Here is a 22,539-nt window from a genome sequence, read left to right as displayed (position 1 = left end):
CTCACATAGCAACATTAAACGCTCTGATATTATTGAAATACGTAATTGCTGGATGTTTTGCCTTGTTGGACGCTTAGGCCAGAGGTTGGCAGTCGGTAATGTGAAAGTACCGTCGGTAACGGTAACGGTACCGGTACTTGGCAAAAAATGTACCGACGGTCCCAGTATTTGGTGCTATTTTAAAAAAAGTGGTTTTATACTTTGTCGGTACTCGGTACCGGTACTTTTGGTGTAAAGGATGCTGCTGCAAATGCAATGTTTGCTGCTATTATGCTGTGACAATTACGTCACGAATCACGAGTTGTTTTCCAAGATGTTTGAAATTTAATTTAGAATCCTATAATTCAGTTGTTTATCAGACTTGAGTTTTCCTTAATGACGTCAGATAATTTCCTCGCTTGAACTAGCTTGCCACATATATATACTGTTGTAATGTTTACGATCTTCCCTTTTCCCTTTTACCGTCTCACGTGTTACTGAGCGCGATGTAACATTCAGTAAGCTTTGCCCGAAGAATCAAGCAACTAACAGCATAGTCACGCAAATTTGAGAAATGAGAACTCATCCATCGAAGCAGAAGTAAAACAAGTTATCAACCATCAATCGTCCTCGCTCATATTCAAACAATTACCGCCAGCAAATACGGACTTTATGACAGATATGTTCGTTGTGTAATACTTCACACAAGTAGTGCACAAGTGAATATAAAAATGTCATAATGCCCTCGGTGAAGGTTACCCCAGGTCAAAACATATGTGACGTTAATCGCTTGCAATTGTACTTGACATTTTTAGATTAAAAAAGATCAACAGATGCTGAAATTAATGTTAAAGACTAATTAACGTGTATTTTTGAACAAATAGTTTTTAAAACTTTGAAATTATCACATGAAAAGTACCCAGTACCGGGACCGACCGAAAGTTCTTGAAAAAAGTAATTCTTTGCAGAGATTCGGTATTATCTTTAAAAGTACGAATGGTACCGGTGTCGGTACTGTAAAAGTACCGGGTTATAGTAATTCAGTACTTTAGCAATGCGGTACTGCTCAACTATGGCTTAGGCCTATGTTATCGGTATTTGCAAGTCAGACAACTAGGCCTAGTCAATAAGTTAATAGCAAGTCTAGCTGAATAGTGTATCTCCAAGAATAGTGTAAGTTGATGAGAACTTGCTCGTGGGTCACAGTGACGTTATTCAGAGCAACAAGCGGATCATAGTAGTAAAAAGCTTCTTGTCCCAGTAGTAAAAAACACCTTAGTTATCTGCTTACACTGTTTTTGTTGAAACTAGCGGCGAAAATTTCCGTAAGAGAAACAACCGATGTAAATTTTTAGAAATCACACATTTACACAAACCGTCAATTTAATGGTGGTACTAGTGTTTATATTATATCTATGACACGAACACAAACCAAGTGTAAAAATGAAATTTTTTTGTGAATTATTAGTAAAATAGTGCATTTTTTAATTTATTAATTGTTTGGGTCTAGTTAAAACATATTTTTTATGATAAGTATCATGAAAACTAAATTTATGGAACAGAATTTATTTCAAAATAACAAAAAACAGCTTTTTTTTTACTAAAACGTCAGCTTGCTATTTTGGAAACTATGATCAAATATCTCACATAGCAACATTCAACGCTCTGATATTATTAAAATAGGTAATTGCTGGATATTTTGCCTTGTTGGACGCCAGACGCCTTGTTAGGCCAGAGGTGGACTGTCGGTAACGTGAAAGTTTACAAGAAAATTTACAATTGTCCGTAGTGGAAAATGTGGCACATTCGCGCATCAGATTCAACAACTTGTCAAACTTTTTTATCTTCATGCCGATTTGTAATAAATAAACAAAGAAAAACTGTTAGTTTGAATGCCAATTTATAAACAAACAAAGAAATGAGGCTTCAGTGCACGACATCACTCCAAAAAGTTTGTCTTTGCACGCACAATTTCTTACCGTAAATTGCTGATGACTACTTTCAACATCAAATATCGTTACGCCACTGGCATAAATATCTGCTTCAGTCAATCCGGTTTTCCATCACAAAATCATGTCACAAGAAAAAAGCAACAAAAATTGCAAGTGCTAAAGTGCAAACCAATGGTTTTTTACTTGGCCCATTTATTAAACTAGGAGTAGGCCTGTATTGGGGTAGGCCTGTTATTAAACTACATATTAGTGTAGACCTAGTTTAGGCAAGAAATATTTAGAGTTTAAATATTGTCGAAGCACAAAACATGGACCCTGTTTTTTGGTGTAAATCTGCCTGTGCTAAAATGCAAACTTTCAATGCAGGACTTTCCTTCTATTGTACAGCCACAGTGGAAACTGTTGCAGCTACACGCACGAGATTCATCAATGTGCATGCGAAACTTTTTTATCCTCACCCCGATTTATGATAAATAAACAAAGAAAAACTAGGCAATTGAATACCAATTTATAACAAATAAAAACTGTTGCTTCAATGCATGCTATCATGCCAAATTTTGCATCTTTGCAAGCAGAATTTTTCATCAAAAACTGCCATAATTTTCAGTCGCGTTGTGCAATCAATGAAACTTTACGGATTGCACCAGTATATGGCTTAAGCCTTAGCCTAACTTTGACTTTATAAAATAGTACAAGACAATCAGGTCCTTCGTATGTATATTAATGAAAATCTTGAAATCGGGCACATGCTGAGTTTGTGAGTCATGAGTGATTTTGAAGATGAAATAAAAGCTGAACTTGACGCACTTTCTGACTCATCTTTGCAAGATGTCGATGATGATCTTCCGATCAATTTTTATGAGAACGAAGAAATAAAGGAAGAAACAAGAAGTGAAGGTATGGGAGATTAACCATAGTGTTTTACTTTTTCTTTGAAGATAACTTTTTCTCATTTAAGTTTTCCTGTGGACCAGACTGCAGAGTTTGGCATAGGCACACTTAATACTGTTTTTCATGAGCTATAGTGGCGCACTTTAAGTGCATTATTTTTCCTTTAATGACTTGTACAGAACTTCTGTGCACTCAATTTTCAATAGGTTTAGAGATTAAATAAGTCAAACTGCTACCACTACTGTGTAATTGCACACCTAAGTACGCGCTTCCATTATGTCCGAGCTTTTTTGCACACGCGTTCTTGTCAGTTTTGGTTGTTTGGCACTACACAAGATCTTGCTGAAAATGAGCATGTATGTGTGCAAAGTTACAGAATATTCCAACTTTGATGATGTAAAAACGTAACAATTACACAAAAAGTTTAAAACATGTCTAAATGTTGTTCGTATTATCTCAATGCCTATATATCATACGTATGTGAAATTTAGACAACCAAGATTGGATTCTACTTTTCCTTGAAAAAACCTCAGCACAATCTAAGAAGACGGAAGATATTCTTTTCAATGCTGAGGAAGTTCTGAAAGAGGTGATCAGTTAATTTTCAATAAGTTGCTTTGCTTAGATTTAAATTATATCAAGAAAATAGCATGATACGTTGTCTAATAAAGTAGCAAAGTAAAAGCAAGTCTTCCAGTTCAAAAGAGAGTTAATTTGATAATGATGATTATTTAAGTCAAACTCCTTACATCATAAGGTAATCATACATCATCATATATCATATAAGGTACATCATAAATAGCATTAGATTTGTCGTTCATTGGCTGACATGATATTCATGTTTGCACAAACCTCAATAGATTATTATCTGATGCCACATCCCATACAGAAATCAGTATAATCTGTCAATGATGTGGAATGTAGAAGATCATGAATGAAACGAACAACTTAAGAGTCTCGGATTTCTTTTTGTTTGTAGGTTGAGGAAAATGTGACGCGCTGCCATTCGAGATTGTCCACTGTGAATGACAAAGAACTAATTGAAGTTGAAAACGTGGCTATTGTTGATGAGAATGAAACGTCAATCACTGAAGGTGAGATTGCAGGCTTAATCCTGTTTCTTTTACTTTGAGGACATCACTATAAAGACTGATTGCAAATGTCTGACCTGAACATTGCTTTAAAGTGAGGTGAAGGAAATGCTGAAATTGGTTGACGTTAGACGTTAACCTAAAGAATATTTGTCGGTAGGTATACCAGAGAAAGAATGTTTTCATAATATTTGATATATGTCATAGTTAAGCAGTTATTACCAAATATATGTTGCAAACTATTGCTAGCTGTGACATAGGCAGTAGTAATTATGACATCAAATTGTAAAATGCATGGCACTGGTGTCTGGAACAGCAAAATTAAATAGAATGTATCATATGTGTAGTCGACAAAATATATAAGCTATAGTTTATACATATATATATATATATATATAGTGTGTGGCCGGAATATTTTTCGTTAGATGTAACCAACTTAACAGTTGTATTTTTATCAACTGGAGAGCTAGTGAGTTTTCAAAATGGCGTCTGTTGCGTCAATTACTTTTCTAGAACTTCGTTCATTTGTTGAAGAAAGTGAAGATCTTCTCATTGAACCGACAACATCAAGAACATCTGTCTTAGATGAAGAAGTCCTTGATCATTGTCTTGATGCTGGGAACCAAAATTCAGTTGATAACTTTAATGAAATGAATCAAAGAGAAACGCTTGACCACAATGAAGAGAAGAATGAAGTTTTTGATTTCAAGCAACAAAAAATTGAAAGTGATCGAAGGATGAAGGTAAAAATGGTGTCTTATAAAAATCTGCAAATTCTGCCGTTTAATATCTCGTGTAGTTTTATCTGCAAGGATAGAGCCTGAGTGTGTCCTCCACAACCCTCAGCTTCCTTTAGAAGCCGATCGACTCCGATTTTATTATTGAAGTAAAACGCTGAATCTTCCAGGAGTTCCAGGCATCTTTCTATGAAGAAGTTGCTCTTCGAATGGACGATATCGAGTCTGAGCGAGTCGCATCCCATCAACATCTCACTGCGCTGGAGGAAGCAGAAAGTAAAATATTGTCCGAGCTCAAGAAACAACAAAAGTTTTTTGAAGAGCAGCGCACCAATGAAGCAGCCACCTTGATTCAGGTTGCCTTGCTAATAACGTTCCTGCTTAATTGCAAATGTAATGTTTCATCGCTCATTATGTGATTTCACAAGAAGCATTATTGTTCTTGTCATGCTTTTCCAGCGCCACTTTCGAGGGTATCAGTCAAGGAGGATGTACGCCGGCATCTTGCACGATAGGTTGACAAAGTTGCGTGTAAAGCAGAGAGAGCAGCGAATTCGTGAGATAGAGGAACGTCGGATGGCCGAGAGACAAGTAGAACAGCCCACTTCCAATTCGGATCATTTTAAAAATAAAATCAAACTTCAAGATGACCCAGAAAACATTCCGATGGTCACTGATGATGTCACCGTTGCCTGCAATGATGTCACGATGGATTCAGATCCGAGCAAACCTAGAGAAAGTGATCATAAAACAGAAACTCATGTTATTGCAACGAGAGAAGATGCAGATGATGGAAGCACAGCCAAAGAACCCAACCTCAACTTAAAGCTTTCAAAGCAAGATGTGCATCAATCAGGAAGTCTCACACTAGATGCAGGTGATAAGCTCAAGGAAAGCAAACTTGAACAATCTGACTCTGGTGGAAAGAAGGATCCAATCTTGTCACTGAATGAGTCGCCACTTAAAAGAACAAGTGGTGAGAAAGATCACCGTCCACATTGTGAGGGTGGTTTACTGCAGATGATAGCACAGGATGTGGCCGTGTTAGAGAAAAGTGTTTCCTTCTCAAAAAATTCCAAAATCAATCAACGAGGAAGTGAAAAGTTTTCTTCTGCCAGAATTCAAGAGAAAGCACAAGAAAGTGTAGTCACAGGCCATGAAGGAAACTCTTGTCAAGTTGGACAACAGGTTGGCTTGATACAGAATACTTTGGATCATGACTTAAGCATATTGGAGTCATCAGTACAACTCTCTCCTCCAAAAGCATTGGGAAGTCAATCATCCCTGACACAAGCAGATCACTCGATCTTAAGCGACTCTATCGCTTGTGGCTCGCCTCTGCCAGGCAAAGTCCGGACTGAGTGGAGGAAAGAAATAAAAAATGAAACAAGTTTCATCACAGAAAAAGAAAAAGAGCTCGGTTCATCGTTTCAACAAAAAGATTTGAGTGTTTCCCATCTACGCCGACCTAGCAGTGAAAATCCTCCAGAACCGGCAACATCTTTATCAACTGGTGGCAATGATCCTGATGAATCTCATCCAGGAAAACATGGAGTGCAGGCATCGGTTCCTTGCTCATCATCAGCTATCAAAGTGGTCAATAAAGATTACCAAGAGAACAACGAGATGTGGAAAAAACGTCCAGATGACAACGAAGAATTATTAACTGAATTATCCGACTCCCCACCCATCAAAGCTCATGACGATGAAGTTGAAGTCATTGTTTGTAAAGAGACAAGCGAGCCAATTCCAGAGGAGACTGAAGATGTGTTCACTCTAGATTCCAATCAAACTTCTTCGATTCCAGGTCGGATTTTAAATGAAGACACTTCGCAGGACAATGTTGTGATGATTCATCCATATATAGTTGAAGCTGAGCACAAAGAACAGGCTGTTTTATTGGAAGACACAAAGCCAAAGAGTTCAGCACCATCCAGCCATGACGATTCCTTAAAATCCATCTCCTTAGGTTCATTTCTAACACAGACCGATAACTCTAGCGATGTTCCCAGTGTTGCTGTTCAACCTGTTGTTGCTCACGATGGAGATTGCAACATGACACAACCAAGTGAAGATGACGGAATAACTTCCATGCAAGGTGATGTGGAGGAAGATGTTGCATTGGATGACCACAAAATTTTCACTGATAACATCGATGAAGAAAATGTTAGATCACCAATAAACAGTCATCATCACCCAATCTCCTCTTTAGTTGAGTCAGAGATCATTGCAGAGGACTCCTGGAAGAAAGTCCCACAAGATCGTTCCAAGCACGAATGTCCTGATATAGCGGTGATGTGGGAGACATGGAGGAATAAATGCCAGAGGTGGCAAGATGCGAGATCTGAAGTGGTCGCCAAACCTCATCTACGACGGACAATTCGAAAGTCCTCTGCCGCGAAAAGGATGCCCCCAATAACAGAAGACGAGATAGTTAATGGTAAGTTAGCAGTTATTGACAGGTTATTACTTTAGGATGACATGACAGAGATTTTTACTTTTGACTACATCATGCACTTCTGGACTCTTCATTGACTTTTCATTGTGTTTTAAATCAATCTTGGCGACGAAATAAAAAGTCAGAAAAATTCTCTGTCCTTTACATAATTAGCCCTCCTGCTTTCTGACTTTTTTCTGGTTAAACTTACCTGTGTTATATCACTACGCTCTCAAACACCGTTTAAAACTTACCACTGACGTATTGTTTGTTGTTTTGAAAATATTTCACTGCTTATTATTTTCCTTCTTCAGGTAAGTGGCCGCATTACAGGGAGTTGCCAGAAGTTCGTGACCTCCACACACTCTCTCGGTTATTCCTGTCAAACCTGTCGCAGAGTGGCAGAAATTTAACGCAGATCCAGCGATGTGCCAACCTCACCCATCTAACCCTGCTCAGCTGTGGTCTGGTGTCATTGGAAGGTTTGCAGAGTTGCCCAACCTTGAAGGTTAGGAGCCAAAGGCTTCATTCCAACATTGTCATTGTTATATTTTTCTGCGTTCCCAATATCACTACCATTGCATAGCAGGGTGGGCGTACATCTTCAGATATAGCTACTTGGTGAAATGTGCACGTACAGTAGCGCATTACTGTCACTGCGCTATCATGTTCAATGTATGCTTGAATGTGAAGATATTAAACCAGAATATTATGTTGTGTCTATTGCCAGCACATCAACGTGTCGAACAATCGCATCAGCGTGATGTCATGTGATGGGATGAAGAGGTTGGAAACCCTGGTTGCCGTTAGCAACTCACTAACGTCGATCCACGGATTGGACAGATGCAGAGAGCTCCAGCTCATTGATTTATCCAGGAACAACATCACGAAGGTGCAGGGCCTGGAAAGTGCGTGCAGCCTGTCTCATATCAGGTACATCCCCTGTTGTGAGTCTAACTGTCATAACTTTAAATGTCTCCGTACAGTTAATGTCATTTGAAACACATTAAGTAGGTCAGGGCTACTCAACTATTCTTAGCAAAGGTCCAGTTACAAAAGTTCAAAATTTTCTTAGGTCCGTTATAACTCTCATGAAATAACTTACAGTCATACAAATGTATTAAAATACGGTATATAATATAATAATTCTCTGGATGGGTATTAATTTACCACTTACACACTCGCTGATTAATTGAATAAGCAGGAATAACAAAACTAATGATGAACAATTTCATTTTTTGTAAATACTGAGACAGATAAAGTCCGGATTCAACATTGAAAAGGTCCGCATTCGAACCGCGGTCCGCCAATTGAGTAGCCCTGATTTAGGTCAACGTTTCTCGACCGAACATTTTTCACAGCTTTTAGCTGACTCTAGAAAGACTCTGAGAGCTAGGACTAAAAAAATGTTATTTACAAAAAACTTATTCTTTACTTACATAGCCAGCTGCTATAATGGTTATAGCCTCATATGAACAAATTTGGATGGTTTCAAAACAGATGGTTTCTTAAAACAAACTATTCCTTTTGTGCATTGTCTCAATATGCTGGTAACACTTTCTCAGGTTATCAGACAACCAGCTGCTCAGCATATCTGGGCTAAGTGCAGTGAGCTCCTTGCTAACGTTGGATATTTCCCGCAACAATCTGTCCAGCTTGGATGGGATAGAGAATTGTGCTTTGATCCGAAGCATCGTTGCTTCAAACAACTGCTTCGACGAGATCCCCCTGCAGAGTTTAAGGAACGCTGTAAGTGTGTTATCGCCATGTTGCTTCTTACTCCACTGTCACTCTCTGATTGTGACTCTACGCTGCATACATTGTAGTCTGCATATGACTGTGATTGTTCTTGTCCAGGTGTTACTTGCCCATCTTGACTTGAGCCAAAACAGCATCAAAGCTTTGAAACTTTCTCTTACCGTGTGGCTGCCGTCCTTGATTGAATTGGATTTACACCAAAACCAAATCAATCTCGAAAACTTGAACTTTGACCCTTCCACAGCCCCCTCGTTGATGAGATTGAACTTGAACCAGAATCTGGTATCTGACTTTGAACTTTTATGCAAAGGACTTGAAAGTTTCAGCAGTTTTTCGGAATTGTCGTTATCAGAAAATCTTCTCACAAAAGACCAGGAAATGCGAGCACACGAGTTGGCAAAATCATGTGGATTTGATGTATTATTCTGGGATTTAAACGATACCCGGCTACGATCCAGCAACCCTCAGCTTGAAGTTATGAAACAATTCTTCGCACTTCCTTTTACACGATGTGCAAGTTTACAAGTCTCACATGGAAGTGAGGAATTGAAAAAGCTCGGAACGCATTTGAATAAATATCTGGAACTTGTTTCTGCCGAAAAGGAAGACGCTCGGAGCTTAAGTGGATGGAAGGTGAAGAATAAGATCGACGAAGATTTTGAGATACTCGTGATGCCTCCGGATATTTTTGCTTATCACTGTGATTACCTCAAGAAACATCTAGCAATTGCAGCTAAACACCGGCAAGTTAATGTGTTGTTTGCACCCATATTTCCATCAAGCTTTCATTTTGCAACTTAACATGATGTACTTGGAGTTCACTAATTCTTCATTTAGAATTTTTTTCTTTGTTCAACTTTGTCATCTCACAGGCAGTTTCTAGAATCGAAGCAGCTTGACTGGTCCCCACAATCTGAGAACAAAGTTGTAGTTGAACTCATCGACCTTAACACAAGCACTGGTGTAATTGAAAAATCATCTTTGATGGAAGAGAAGTCACACAACAAGCAAGATCTATTATCCCAAGACAAAAATTCACCATCGAGTGAAAAGATTTTCCTGGAAAGCTCTTTTGGTGAGTTACCGCAAGACTCAACAATGGCACCTGACAAGAAGGGAGTTGACCAAGTCAAACTCAAACCAGAGCTTGGTTAGTTTTCATATTCACATCTTTCATGTTCAAATTACTCTTCAAGTGCGCATCTTATGATTAACTTAGTTTATGTAGTTAACAGCGACCCACTCAAGTTTGTCAAGTTCAAGTAACTTGGGACATGTTTGTTGTTTTACCAAATGTCATTGAAACTGAAGTTTTTTGTTTGTAGATGACAACGATGGTGATGCTTATAGTGATGTCACGAAAAAGCCGGGAATGATGCCGAAAGTTAATCCGCAGAAAGAAATACTGGATATTGAGCATGTAATTTGTTCTGTAGTGATTGAAGCAGGAATTTACTTATCATTTCCTCCAGATTGGCTGCTCGCACTCATCTTAGTTTTTCATGGGCTCATATTTTTACTTTTTGTCGAAATAATTTTCATTTTTTGTTTACTCTATGATGCTTTAATTTGTGATTGAAATAACTTCTATAAAATTCTTTTCACTTAAAGGATTCTGCTGATGCCAAGATCAATTATCCTATAATGGATGAGCAGCAGAGATCAGCTCTGCTCATCCAATCTACATGGAAGGGATATAAAGTTCGCAGAGACATCAAAAAAGCATTTAACTCTTTTGACGTGAGTCCCAACCTTACGGCTGTACAACACATTCATTTCAAACACTTGACAATTCTTAACGACTGCTCAATAATTAATTGAGTCACTATTTTGGACTCAACAGCACAGAACCGTTCATCTATACTTAATTAAAAGTGCTCTTACTGGCATCTTGCTGTTCCACGTACCACCTTACAGTTGAAGCCATTACACTTTGTTAATTATTTTCAACGCAATCAGTGGTTATTTTGTTTGATCCTGATCACATCTTCCGCTTTGATAACATCCAGGACTCGAATGAAGATGAAGATTTCCAAGAAGTTGATCTTTCTGAGCTTAACTTTGATGAAGACGGCTTTGAACAGCGCTGGGCTTTTAGAAGCAACTTCGCAAGAGACATCACACCTCAACCACTTAGAGTGCCATCGAGCAGCTCGAGAATCGACGCGATGAGTAGATCATCATCTCAGCATCAGTTATCTTTACACCATTCTGAAGTAACAATTGTGCAGTTTATGTAACAGATGACATAAATAGAACTTTAAATAAAGTGGTTGTAGAGGATTTCAACTTTTATGACTTTATTGACTTCATGATTGAATAATCTTCAACTTTCAATGCTTTTTCTTTAGCCTGGAGACTTCAATTCTCAAAATCTTTACAAGAACATCGGAGCTTATTCAAAGCCGCCATTGCCACCGATAACTCCTTCAGGTAATTTTGGACCACGTTGAAAATTATGAGGCACATCTGATATGTTGAAAATTATCAACTAAAGCTACTGGCTTTATACAGGGAGCAGCAGAAGTTTCAATGAAGGAGACTTTGATAAATTTGACAGCGAATCATTCGCGACATTGGACACCTTCAGTTCCAGGCATAGCCAGAGGGAGGTCTGCAGCTTAGCTTATTGTTGTGACAAGTTGCCTGATTTTTGTATCAAAGTTGAACATTTTTTACTATTAGTTTTTTTCTAAATTTTAAAAGGAAACTCTGTCCAACGAGTGGGGATTTCGCAATAAATCTGTTGCTGAGCTGATGCTGAAAAGAGCAAAAAAGTTTAAAGGTTGGTCACTACTATTTCATATCACTGTTCAATCCCTGTCACTTCGAATTATATGATATATATACCTCTCATCAGGACGGAAAAGGAAGGAAGTGAACGCGGATGAAAAGTTGAAAAAATTTCAGGACATGACTCAGCGAACTGCACAACCGTTGATGACTCGACGGAAGCCGGTACAGCAGCAGACTAGAGTCGGGTATTTCAAAGGTTTGTGAATGGTCAATTCTTATACAAACCTGCTGCTGCGGTTTAGGGCGGTTTATGTCAACTATTGACCAAGTGAAAACTACTTGCTTGGGCTGGCTGTGCTCGTATTTCATGAAACCAACACTTAAAAGTTGAAAATTTTCTGTGTTGTGATACGTGTGCGGGCCAACATCGGAAAATCAACGTCGTTATATAATTAAACCCGTTGATTATTGTGTAAGATTGGCATAGTTATGAAGCTTATCCAACAATTCATCTTCTAATGCTGCTCCGGCCATGAGCCACGCTTGGTCATCAATCCGACCCCTTCACACAATTAAGGTCGGTTGTGTTGTTACTTTCAGCGCGAGAGAGGTCGTTCGAAGTCCAAGACAAGATTCCGTCAGAAGAGGACGAAAGAAAGCTGCGGTACACCTACGAGTGAGTGACACTTGCGAGTACATCGAAGCCACCTGCGTGCAGTTGATAATACGACTGAGTATTTAATAGACTTGTCCAAATGGCCTGAACAGTCTCTTGTGTGCTGCAGATAACTCAACGTTCGATAAGAACAACTCTTAGTCGTACGTAGCAAGAAATGCCAGCATAATGTTTGAACAGCGTCTACAACCTACAAGGCACACGAAGACACGTGTGAATGGTCATGCCCTGATATAGGTTACTGCACGAATAAATGTTCTTATCTTCTTGCCCAGGTGGCTTCACAATGGCGCCAGTTGTCCTGATGCAGGCTCGGCGAGATCACGTGATCACCACTCGGCCCAGAATCGCGCGAAGAGGCCACCTAGCGACGGAAATTCGGGGTTCTTGCCCCAAATTGCACAATCGGCTTCACACAGCGGGAGAATGGAGGTGGGTTGTAAGGACGTAGGCGTTTTTCCGAATTCGTTGGCTTGGTAATAATTAACTAATGTGACGTCATAAATGCCATGTCTTGTCATAATCACGTCTTGGACAAATTTTCGCAATTCTACTTGGACGGTCACGTGATAGTCATTTCACGTGACCTGCGCACCAGAAAACGAGTGATTATGACGAAATAAGCAGTTTTGTGTATTTCGGCCAGGTTTTGTCTGTGAGCAGCTTGGGGAGTTCCAGAAGCAGAAGCAAGCAACGTTTGATTGACATCGCGCATCGCCATGGCGGTAAGTTCCGCGCATCTACGCGCTGAAGTTGACAGAACAAACAGCTGGTTGCTTTCTGCGGTTGCTGTCATGTTTCGCATCTTTCGTTTGTACACGCCACGTACACAATCGACAAAATTCTCATTTTGTTTTCCAGAATACGACGTGTTGGGCGCACGAAGGTGACGTCACTGTTGTCGAGTTCTTCATAATATTTTGCACTTTTATTTTCGTGTTTTTGTTTTTCTACTTTTTATCCGGTGTAACCTACTGTGCATTTATAACAGACTGTAACTCTATGGTGGATTACCACCTTTCGTATAAATACTTAATAAAATTTATTTTGACACATTTATTCATTATTTTGACACATTTATTCCATTGAGTGTTTAGATAGAAAACATGATCACATTTTGATATAAAACTTCCAGTAGCGTCACGCATAGCTCATACATGCTACACCTGAGTTCCATTAGAAGCAAAGACGTCTTTGATTTAGATGTTAAAATATGGCATTCCATCTTTACCTTAGGTCAACGTACCTGTGTTTCGTTTACCAAACATTAACTGGTTAATGATTAACAGCAACGCGTTTATGACGCAACATAGTGTTCCGGAATAATCTTTTCTTTGTTTTAGTGAAATTGCTTCCCATCAAGGTGGGGCGTCCGATTATGTTGAAGTAAAGTTGCGGAAGTTGTTTCGCACCAAGCATCAGTTAAACTATGTCGATGTTTTACAGAAAGAAGTTGTTGTGATTTAGTTTGTTGTGCGCAGACGAAATACAAGTTTTTAGGCTTTAACGATTAGGTTGGGATATTTCAGAATGTTTCGCTTTTTCATCTTCTCCGTCCTAGTTAGTTTATTTGTGACAACTAAGGTAGGTTGGATTTCTGTGGTAAATAGTTTCTAGAATTAATCTTGAAATGATTCTTGATTTTTATTAAATTTAAATGAAGTATTTTTCTGACGACTTTCTAAAAGTTGATCTTGCTGTTATGTTCTAACACAGGCTTACCAAAGATGCAACACGGCCTCGGAGAATTGGGACAGGGTGTGCTATGGTAGGATGGTTGCTGATATTTGATATTTTAAAGAAAAGAAAACAAGAATGTTGAAGAACAATTTCATTATTTTTTGCAGACACTTATAACACTTGGGGTTACTGCTGTGATTATGAAGACGACCACTACACTGATTGCTGCTACAGCCTGAAAGTTTGGGCGATGTGGTGTAAGTTGGTTTAACTCTGTGAAACTTCTACAATAAAAATAAGTTATAGCAAACCAAACCTATTGACACAGACCTTGGTCTTTCTATAACCACTGCAGTGGCTTCCGAATGGCTTCTGTCTTATTGAGTGGCAGCCTAATGACGTCACCGTAAAACTACTGTATTTTACTGTACAAGATATTTTAAGCAAACGATTTAGGCTGGTGGTTTTCAACCTGGGGGTCATTAGCCTTTTTTATAGGGGTCGCGAGAGCTTGTTACTAAAATGCAACACCAGCCATCTCACTCATGCTGCTGTCAATGTGTACAAATTTAATACATGAGTCTTTGTTCAAAGCAATATCATTTAGTAATTTTTCTTTTGCTATTGTGTATGCACAACAATATTACATATGTTTAGCTGGAAATTTTGGTGGTGGGTCGTTTGATTATACTGGGCCGCTGTATGAAAGAGGTTGAAAACCGCTGGTTTAAACTATTGGCCTACTTCTTAACAACCAAGTGAACTTTGCTTTAAATTTGAAGCATTAAAATTCACCCAATCCCATGCTGATGTACGAATATTAGAACATCGCTACATTATGCGCCCAGTATCAGTTTATAAAATCGATAATGTCCTATTTCATTGCGTAGACTTCTGGATTGGAATGGTTGCCTTGTTTGCTCTGCTGGCTACGGCGGTGGCCGGTTGCTTAAGGCACTTAAAGCGCAGAGGCAACAAATCATCGAGAAGTTCATCCATCAGTAACTCAGAGGCTGGAGTTGTTGTCATGACTCACTCGGCGCCAAATAACGAACAGGTGGTGGTATTACGTCACAAACACCAATTGCATGTCTCTTTGTAGCTACTCATTGTAAACTGTTACCTCGACCAAAATAATGATTATTATTGCGTAATAATGTTAAATTTTAAGTTACTAGAAAACATTGTTGCTTGTAGATTGCTCTACAGACCAAGCTGGCAGATTCACCCCCTTCATATCAAGATCTACAAGCCCAGGGTCTTGCCGCCCAGCAGGTGGCGGTGTCATCTTATCAGACACCGCAAGCTAGCGCTGCTGTGTTACAAAGCGCATCAGAGCATGACCAATAACAAGATCCATTTTTACCCGTAAACTTAGTCTATTTTTACCGCTGTCGTATTTTGTGTGCATGCGGTAGCTGTTGTAATATACCGGCACAATCTGCATTTGGAAGGACATTTCTTTGTTTCGTGCTGTGGTCGCCATTGTTTTGTTAAATTGGCGTTCAACCGGGCTCCCCACGTTATCATACGTTGCCCAGATACCTTTATGTCGTCATAATTCTGAATGTAAGTTCCTCTGTGCACTATGTTGTTATTGCGCAAAACATGACGTGAATGATGACTTTCTAGAATTGATTTTGCTCAAGTTTTTAATAACTTGGTTTATTACGTCATATAGCATTTCAAGTTGTGTTTTTATTTTCAAAAAATTCAAATATTAAAGTCAGAGTTCAATTTATTTTAAGTTGCACAGATGTCATTGAGAAGTGCGCAAGTAAGTTCCTTGTATGAAGACGGTCATCAGTTTAGATTTCCATGACCGGGAAATAAACGCACCGGCTCTATAACTTCCAACGGTTATTGTTGTTTGTGTCAACGCCATGAGACTTGCCTAAACCTTCCGTGGTTTAGAGGAAACAATGAGTTATAGAAGTTAATTGTTTCTGCATTGGGCCGGTTGGCGCGGTTAACAATGAAGGAAGCTTTTTCATTCGATCCATCATCATCGTGAGTTGTATTCGCTGAATGCGGATCGATACTTAATCGTCTCAAGAAGTCGTTAATTCATTCCATGAAGCAGGAACATTCCAATTATCTGCAGCCAGCTCATGGGGTCTCACAAGACCTTGCTATCTGCATCATATACAGTATATTCGGTGCCTGTCATGACAACGCGGTCACAGCGATTTACATCATATATAACACGTGACGTAACGATCATGATTTGATCGACATCAAAATATGTATTTCATGGAGAATTTTAGACGCTGTCATGTCGTGCAGTCGCTGATTCATTGACGTGTCGCACACAAAATCGAGAGGAATTTTGTATAAAATGCAGCATTTTTTTATCGTCATGATTCCAAATCATCATTCTTTACTGTAATTTCTTGTTGAAAACTCGATCAGGCTCTCACTTATTACGTCACAATGTATGAAGAGAACTTTCCGTAGCGAATTGCCTTCTCCTGAAATGTTGCATTTCTACATTTCACCAGGTTGGTTGGTGATGATAAAAGATACGCTTAAAAGTCCAACATGACAATCATTTATTTTGGGTCATCATCCAATTTGCCACTTATAATGTTTGAAATTCAAACGAAGCAGCGGTTTGTTTTCTGTTATGTTATGCATTCAAGATGTCTGCTGTAAAAAGAAGCCTTTTTCTTTTAGAAATTGATTGGCTTAGAACGCGGAAGTGAAACGAATTTCGGGCAATGTATAAAATTGCAGGAGGTTGACATTAATTTGATCAGATGACGTGCGCACGAGGTCTGCGTCGACATCTCATTTGAAAGTTTTGTTTTGTTCAAAACGAAAAATGAATTTGAAGTTGGTGTTTTGTTTGCTTCTTGTCTCAACTCTGCTGCTGCCTAGCGACGCTTTCTGGGGTCGAAGAAGACGGCGATGGAGGGTCAGACTTGGGTAAGAAAATTATCCAATTTTTATGTTGAAAATATTCCAGTTAAAAATATTTTCTTTATTGCAATTTTTTCACGTCTCAGAAGAATATTAAGGTAAAAACCACCTCAGGCAGAATTCAATTTTATGACAATTTTATATTTCTTAGTGGAGTCGCCCGAAAAGGTTGTGCTATTCTGGGCGTTTGGAAACCGGGACTAAGGGCGGGATGCCACTTGATCAGCAAAATAGGAGACGAAAACCTGATCAAATTGAAAGAATTCCGACAGCAGGTACCTATCAGCTTAATACTTCTACTTGGGGATTTATTTCGAGAATTTACAATTGTTATAACATATGTTTTGCATCAGGATCTTGACAAATATGAGGAGGCTATGCAGCAGATAGCGGACGAACTTTCTGACGAAATCGATCCGCAAGAGGTCACTGATGGTTTAGAAGAACTTGATCAAGTTTTTGCTGAAAAAAGTGAGAAATAAGTTGAAATCCCAACTTTGTTGGTTTCGATGTAATTTTTGTGTCATATTTGCGATTAATGTCAACGGTTTTTCCTCTAAACAAAACTTGAACATAGATAAATCATAAATTCCATTCAACATTGGCAAATTTGAAGTTATATTTCTGTAAACTTTCTTGAACCTTAGGCGACTATAGTGACTCTCTGAGCAAAGATGTCAACAGTGACGCAGACATACTAGATCTTTTGAACGATGACGACGATGCTACTGAGCAATAAACTGAATGAGGGAAAAGAAGTCTTTGGCCAGGATTTCTTTTCCGTGAACCGTTGTGAGAGTTAACTTTTCAGTCTTGTGTGTTTTCCATTATTGCGTCATGAGAAATAAAAGCACGCAAGCACCCACGTGTCGTGGCTGTATTTAGTCGAGAATTTAAAATATATTTTTTTAAGTAAAAAAAGGAAACCAGTATGTCATATCATTGCACACATAATCAATACCAGCCTATCACCGCCACTCCTCACAAATGGGCACGCAAAACCTTCAGGATAGATGGCGCTAGTGAGCTAAAGTAATGCGATAAATGTCCTCCATTTTAAGGAATGTTATCTATAGCCGGGAAAAGCCGCCAAACTAGCTAAAGTTGTGAATATTGTTGAATTCGGATTCGCCCTTGCTAGTAGTCGTGTTTGCCCGAGTCTTCTGCAAAGATGATATTCGGGGAATTTATTTGGGCTTGGGTTTGCATCGGTCTAACCCAAGTAACACGTTTCACCTGCTTAAGCTACTTCCTCATTCGGTTGGTCTTCCTCCTTCTTACATCCTCGTTCTTCATTGTTCCAAAATTCCACAACCGGGCGATAAAATAAAATAAAATTGTGGCCATACTTCCTTCTATTAATCTATTGTCATCGGCGCTTCGATTTTGAAGAAGACTTCCGTAAACAACCCGCTAGAAATATCACGTGACTTAGATATAGCAACAATTAGAACTAATTGGTTCAGAACGCTCGCCATGGTGCACGCGGGAAACAATAAATAGAGCGCATTTCCGCGTTTGCCATCCAAAGTTTTATTTGCTGAATGCGGCAAATACACAATTATTTCTTTACTCCAAGAGTTGATGATTCCTGGTAGGACGTGTGAGCTTATTTATTATATTATATTACAATATTATATCTATTTATTATATTACAAACGCGTGTTCATGTATCAGTCAAATTCTAATGTCAATGTTATGTCGGTGTCTCAGTAACTTATAAAAGTAAAAAAGGAGGAACCTTTTCTTTACATAATACACCTGATGACGTGCCACTACACGTCATTGGATGGTCGTAGCACAACTAACGTTAAACAGGTCCGCATCAGGTTTAGGATCCAGAGTGAATATTTCTGCACAACGTTGCTGCCTCCTCCCAACTTGAACAGCATTTCCTGGTGAAATGTGTTGCATAAAACGCAGGTCTCAGTTTCCCACGCGGTGAATCGTCACATGAAAATGTCACCGAGTGAGTGTTGGTATGTAGAAAATATAAGAATGCCCGAACAAGACACGATACTTGATTAAATAAAAACGCAAGTCTTAGTTAAGTTTCTTGGTAGCAGCGCCAAGTAAAGCTGTTGCTTTATCAAAACTTTCAACCGAACTGACCTGACAAAGCTAAATGTCTAGATGAGTAAACGACAAGAATTCAATGTAATTAACAAGGACAAGAGAAGCTGCAGCATAATTGGGAGGCCGAGGAACAAATGAGACCAAAACAAAAAATTACAACACAATAAGAAAAGCAAAAAACCAACAAAGGTCCAGAAAAAAATATAAACCACAAAGAGTTCAAACAAATGAAACTTATGACCCAACAAAACATAATAACCCGGAAGTACTAAAACATGCACAATTTTTGTGAATTGTGACCGCATTTGTCACAAATACACAAACCTAATGACGTCATAAGAAGGATATTTGAGTCCCACTGACGTTGTTTGAGCATCATTCACTTAAAACTGGACAAATTTTTGAAAAGATTCCCATATCATAATCTTTCTCCAAAATGAACGGTGTTAGTTTCTAGTTTCAAGCAATCGCCACCTTCCACGTTTATAAACCGCCGACGCAGAAGCGACCAGGATGCGAAGTTATTTTAGATTTTCACCCCACTCCTTCCTCGATCTATCACAGAATAAATATTCTCAAATGTATATTAAGATGTCTATGTTTAGATGCGTCTTGTTTCCCATTGAGTTTTGATTGGCTTACAACCCGGAAGCGGAACGAATGAAGGGCGCTTATATAATCGAGAAACTTTGGTTTAAAATCTGTTTTGTCAGATGATTTACGAGCCAGGTAGTTCATCGACATCTTATTAAATAAATCCCATTTTGCTGAAAACGAAATATGAATTTGAAGTTGACGTTGTGCATGCTGCTCGTGTGCTCTCTGCTGCTCTCTAGCGACGGTTTCTGGAGTGGTCGAAGAAGACGAAGGTTTAGCTTCAGAGGTTTTCTTAAAAACAAGTTGGTGTTTAAAAATTATTGAACTATAAATTTAATTTTTATATCAATAAATTTTGAGATACGCGAGTTTCATGTTGACGTCACTGTGAGCTGAGACGAGAATTTGATCGAATTTTGCAGAACTTTTAGACAACTCGCCACTGTCAACTGTCGTCTCTTCGGCTCCAAGACCAAATTTGCCAAAATCGGATGTGGTTTGTGGAAAAGATTCGGCGACGAAGGAATTGAAAATTTGAAAGAACTCCGACATCAGGTACCGCAAAAGTCTCATCCGCACCACCACCTCCGCACCAGCGCCATGCTCCCACTTATCCGCACAGCATCCATAAATTAGCCGCCGGTCGTGAATTAATTTCGAGCCCACATAACCCATAAATGTTTCGATTTTATTTATAATTAAAAATCTTGAAACTAGATAGTTATATATAAGATATTTATGCTTGAAATGTCAAGGTGATAGTGGCGATCCATTGGTTTGCGGCAGCTTTCAAACAGCAAAAACAATGTGACGTCATAAACAAAACATAAAAAGTACACAGCCCATCGTCTCATGATGCATTGAAAAATATAATGAAAGCATTGCTTGGTTACAAACCCTTGTTACAGTTGTATGCTGAGATGACGTGACAATGTTAGGCTGTTGTGGTATGTTTAACGAATTATGAAATCTCATAGTGCTTATTGCCACCTTTGCCGTTCTAGTCGACCTGTGGCTTAGCTTACATGAGAATGAAATCTATTTACAGGCCTATATAGGTTTCGTTGTATTTTTGTCCTTCGCCCATCTGCATTGTTTGTCGGAAGCTGGTTTGCATTAAGCCATGTGTTTTGCGTCAGGATTTCAAGAAATACGATGACGCTTTGCAGCAGATAGCGGAAGAACTTTCTTCTGATTTTGATCCGCAAGAGGTCGCTGATGGTTTGGTGGAACTCGATAGAATTTTTGCTGAAAAAAGTTAGTAATAAGATGAAACCATTAATTAGATTGATTTTTATTTCAAATTTCTGTTTTAAATATCATTTTCGTCACAGTTTTTAAACATTAGATTTAAAAAACAACGAACAAATTCATCAACGTAGATAAAGGTGCAATAAAAAGTAATAAACTCATTGAATCCTTTTAAAACAATCTCTTGCTGTAGACGACTACGACGATATTTCAAACAATGACGTCAACGATGACGTAGATTTCCTAGATCTTTTGAATGATGACGACGTTGCTAGTGAGCAACAGACTGCATGATGGAAGAATACTCTGTAGCTGACACTTCTTTTGCATGAATCGTTGTGCATGTTATACTTTGCAATCGATTGATTTTGTCATTGTTGCGTCATAAAAAATAAAACAACATAAACGTTCGTGAATTATTATTACAAGCGGGCAAAGTTCAACCCCAGATCGTGGAATAATATCAAACAAGAAATGCTTAAATAACTTTCATCGATAAAAATAATCGTATTTTGCCACTGCCCCGATTATATTTGTCTTCTGTAGCTGTTAAAGCGACCTGCAATAAACTACAGACAGCTTTTAATACAACACCTCTATTACGTCACTAAGGCATGTAGTTAGTGCCTCCGTGAAATAAAGAAAACTGCTTCGAACAGAATACGGCGAGTATATGTAGGCCTTAGACAATTAAGACAAGCAAATAAAATATCTGACGACAAAGTGAATATTTTAAAAAAGTGCATCAGCGACATCTTTGTGTTTAAGTTGATTTAAAATAATCACTCATCACAGATATTCTTGCTGATGGTGTCAACCTATCAAGTATTATTTGACAGTTCAATCGCGACCAGGTAGAAGCAGTAGAAGTAAAAAAGTGTAAACAAAATAGTAATTATGGACAAAGTGTCATTACGTTTATAGCAAAGGAAATCAAAGCCTTTGTGACGAAATATTAGTTTAATCTTAATCATAATAAAGAGCTATTCGTGTGAAGCTGATGACGTAATCTAAAGAGGGGACTGAATCCTAGGAAGAGGCCTATAGTCACAACCACCACATTGTCATAGTTTAACTTTATCTACTTTATTTATAACCACGATTCATCCCGAACAATTATGTCCGGTACCGTACATACAAAAGCTTTAAACATTCCGTTGAAGGATGCGGCTACGCTGAAAATAAACTACTGCTTGCTATAGACACTGTGTTGACAGGAGCATCTGTATGCTGCGTAGTGTGGATACTGTAGGTGGGTTGGATACAACAGTAAATTATGCAAGTTAGTTCCTTTTAAGAATGGTGCGTTTGCTAAACACGCCCATTTATTGCCGTAGATCCGGTAGGTTAGATTATTATCAAGACCAAACAGATGTCATCATCAGGATAAATTCAAGATAATGTAAATAACTACAAACTTTTTATTTTATGAAACTTTTATTCAAATGCTTTTGTCTTTCTCATTCTGTTCACTCGATCACGTGGTTTGCAACAAAACATATTCTTCAGCGGCATGCTGATTGACTGATTCAGCTTTCCATCAAACGTTGATGAAATTAATAGGATTTATAGGAAAGCAGTTGCACACTATGCGCTGGATCAATAGAAATCACGTAACCTACGTTTTCTCTCAACCGTAACCGGGTCGAATGCGAACATCCACAATTAGTTCAAGAACATATCAGCCAACAGGAATTATTTAAATGCTTCTTATTCACTTTATTGGTTCCGGATGAATACATCGGCCTGTGTTGGT

General features: G+C 38.6%; 4 protein-coding genes across 5 annotated transcripts; all 4 read left to right on the top strand.

Annotated features, from left to right (window-relative positions):
- Positions 1-944: 944 nt before the first annotated feature.
- On the top strand, positions 945-13,316 carry LOC143464800 (uncharacterized). 2 transcript variants are annotated; one of them, XM_076962792.1, is made up of 22 exons: positions 945-2,828; positions 3,314-3,411; positions 3,802-3,916; positions 4,427-4,656; positions 4,821-5,006; positions 5,110-7,090; positions 7,402-7,595; positions 7,818-8,020; positions 8,653-8,836; positions 8,945-9,592; positions 9,722-9,920; positions 10,171-10,265; positions 10,457-10,585; positions 10,855-11,061; positions 11,197-11,278; positions 11,360-11,457; positions 11,552-11,630; positions 11,706-11,837; positions 12,182-12,257; positions 12,533-12,689; positions 12,904-12,982; positions 13,119-13,316. In XM_076962792.1, exons 1-22 carry the CDS (start codon positions 2,696-2,698, stop codon positions 13,145-13,147), a joined length of 5,334 nt encoding a protein of 1,777 aa, XP_076818907.1. In that variant the 5' UTR covers positions 945-2,695; the 3' UTR covers positions 13,148-13,316. The 2 variants fall into 2 exon arrangements, with proteins under 2 accessions (XP_076818907.1, XP_076818906.1); XM_076962791.1 differs by having other exon boundaries at positions 953-2,828; positions 9,722-9,995.
- A 296-nt stretch (positions 13,317-13,612) lies between these two features.
- On the top strand, positions 13,613-15,678 carry LOC143464801 (uncharacterized). The gene is made up of 5 exons (XM_076962793.1): positions 13,613-13,841; positions 13,974-14,025; positions 14,105-14,194; positions 14,828-14,994; positions 15,135-15,678. Exons 1-5 carry the CDS (start codon positions 13,788-13,790, stop codon positions 15,285-15,287), a joined length of 516 nt encoding a protein of 171 aa, XP_076818908.1. The 5' UTR covers positions 13,613-13,787; the 3' UTR covers positions 15,288-15,678.
- Positions 15,679-16,684: 1,006 nt separating this feature from the next.
- Positions 16,685-17,722, top strand: LOC143464802 (uncharacterized). Its single transcript, XM_076962794.1, has 4 exons — positions 16,685-16,865; positions 17,011-17,134; positions 17,213-17,330; positions 17,507-17,722. Exons 1-4 carry the CDS (start codon positions 16,762-16,764, stop codon positions 17,596-17,598), a joined length of 438 nt encoding a protein of 145 aa, XP_076818909.1. The 5' UTR covers positions 16,685-16,761; the 3' UTR covers positions 17,599-17,722.
- A 1,909-nt stretch (positions 17,723-19,631) lies between these two features.
- Positions 19,632-21,193, top strand: LOC143465101 (uncharacterized). The gene is made up of 4 exons (XM_076963264.1): positions 19,632-19,834; positions 19,955-20,087; positions 20,672-20,789; positions 20,977-21,193. The coding sequence occupies exons 1-4, from the start codon at positions 19,716-19,718 to the stop codon at positions 21,075-21,077; spliced, it is 471 nt and encodes a 156-aa protein (XP_076819379.1). The 5' UTR covers positions 19,632-19,715; the 3' UTR covers positions 21,078-21,193.
- The last annotated feature ends 1,346 nt before the right edge of the window (positions 21,194-22,539 follow it).

Source organism: Clavelina lepadiformis, chromosome 7 (genome assembly GCF_947623445.1).
Source record: "Clavelina lepadiformis chromosome 7, kaClaLepa1.1, whole genome shotgun sequence".
NCBI lineage: Eukaryota > Metazoa > Chordata > Ascidiacea > Aplousobranchia > Clavelinidae > Clavelina > Clavelina lepadiformis.
The sequence above is the reverse complement of the archived record's forward strand: the minus strand, read 5'-3'. Positions and strand labels throughout refer to the sequence as shown.

Coding starts and splice junctions, on each gene's coding strand:
- LOC143464800 (XM_076962791.1), top strand. CDS start 2,696: ATGAGTGATTTTGAAGATGAAATAAAAGCTGAACTTGACGCACTTTCT. Junction 5,007..5,109: donor AAGCAGCCACCTTGATTCAG/GTTGCCTTGCTA, acceptor ATGCTTTTCCAG/CGCCACTTTCGAGGGTATCA. Junction 12,690..12,903: donor CACACAGCGGGAGAATGGAG/GTGGGTTGTAAG, acceptor TATTTCGGCCAG/GTTTTGTCTGTGAGCAGCTT.
- LOC143464801 (XM_076962793.1), top strand. CDS start 13,788: ATGTTTCGCTTTTTCATCTTCTCCGTCCTAGTTAGTTTATTTGTGACA. Junction 13,842..13,973: donor GTTTATTTGTGACAACTAAG/GTAGGTTGGATT, acceptor GTTCTAACACAG/GCTTACCAAAGATGCAACAC. Junction 14,995..15,134: donor CGGCGCCAAATAACGAACAG/GTGGTGGTATTA, acceptor TGTTGCTTGTAG/ATTGCTCTACAGACCAAGCT.
- LOC143464802 (XM_076962794.1), top strand. CDS start 16,762: ATGAATTTGAAGTTGGTGTTTTGTTTGCTTCTTGTCTCAACTCTGCTG. Junction 17,135..17,212: donor TGAAAGAATTCCGACAGCAG/GTACCTATCAGC, acceptor GTTTTGCATCAG/GATCTTGACAAATATGAGGA. Junction 17,331..17,506: donor TCAAGTTTTTGCTGAAAAAA/GTGAGAAATAAG, acceptor CTTGAACCTTAG/GCGACTATAGTGACTCTCTG.
- LOC143465101 (XM_076963264.1), top strand. CDS start 19,716: ATGAATTTGAAGTTGACGTTGTGCATGCTGCTCGTGTGCTCTCTGCTG. Junction 19,835..19,954: donor AGAGGTTTTCTTAAAAACAA/GTTGGTGTTTAA, acceptor CGAATTTTGCAG/AACTTTTAGACAACTCGCCA. Junction 20,790..20,976: donor TAGAATTTTTGCTGAAAAAA/GTTAGTAATAAG, acceptor CTCTTGCTGTAG/ACGACTACGACGATATTTCA.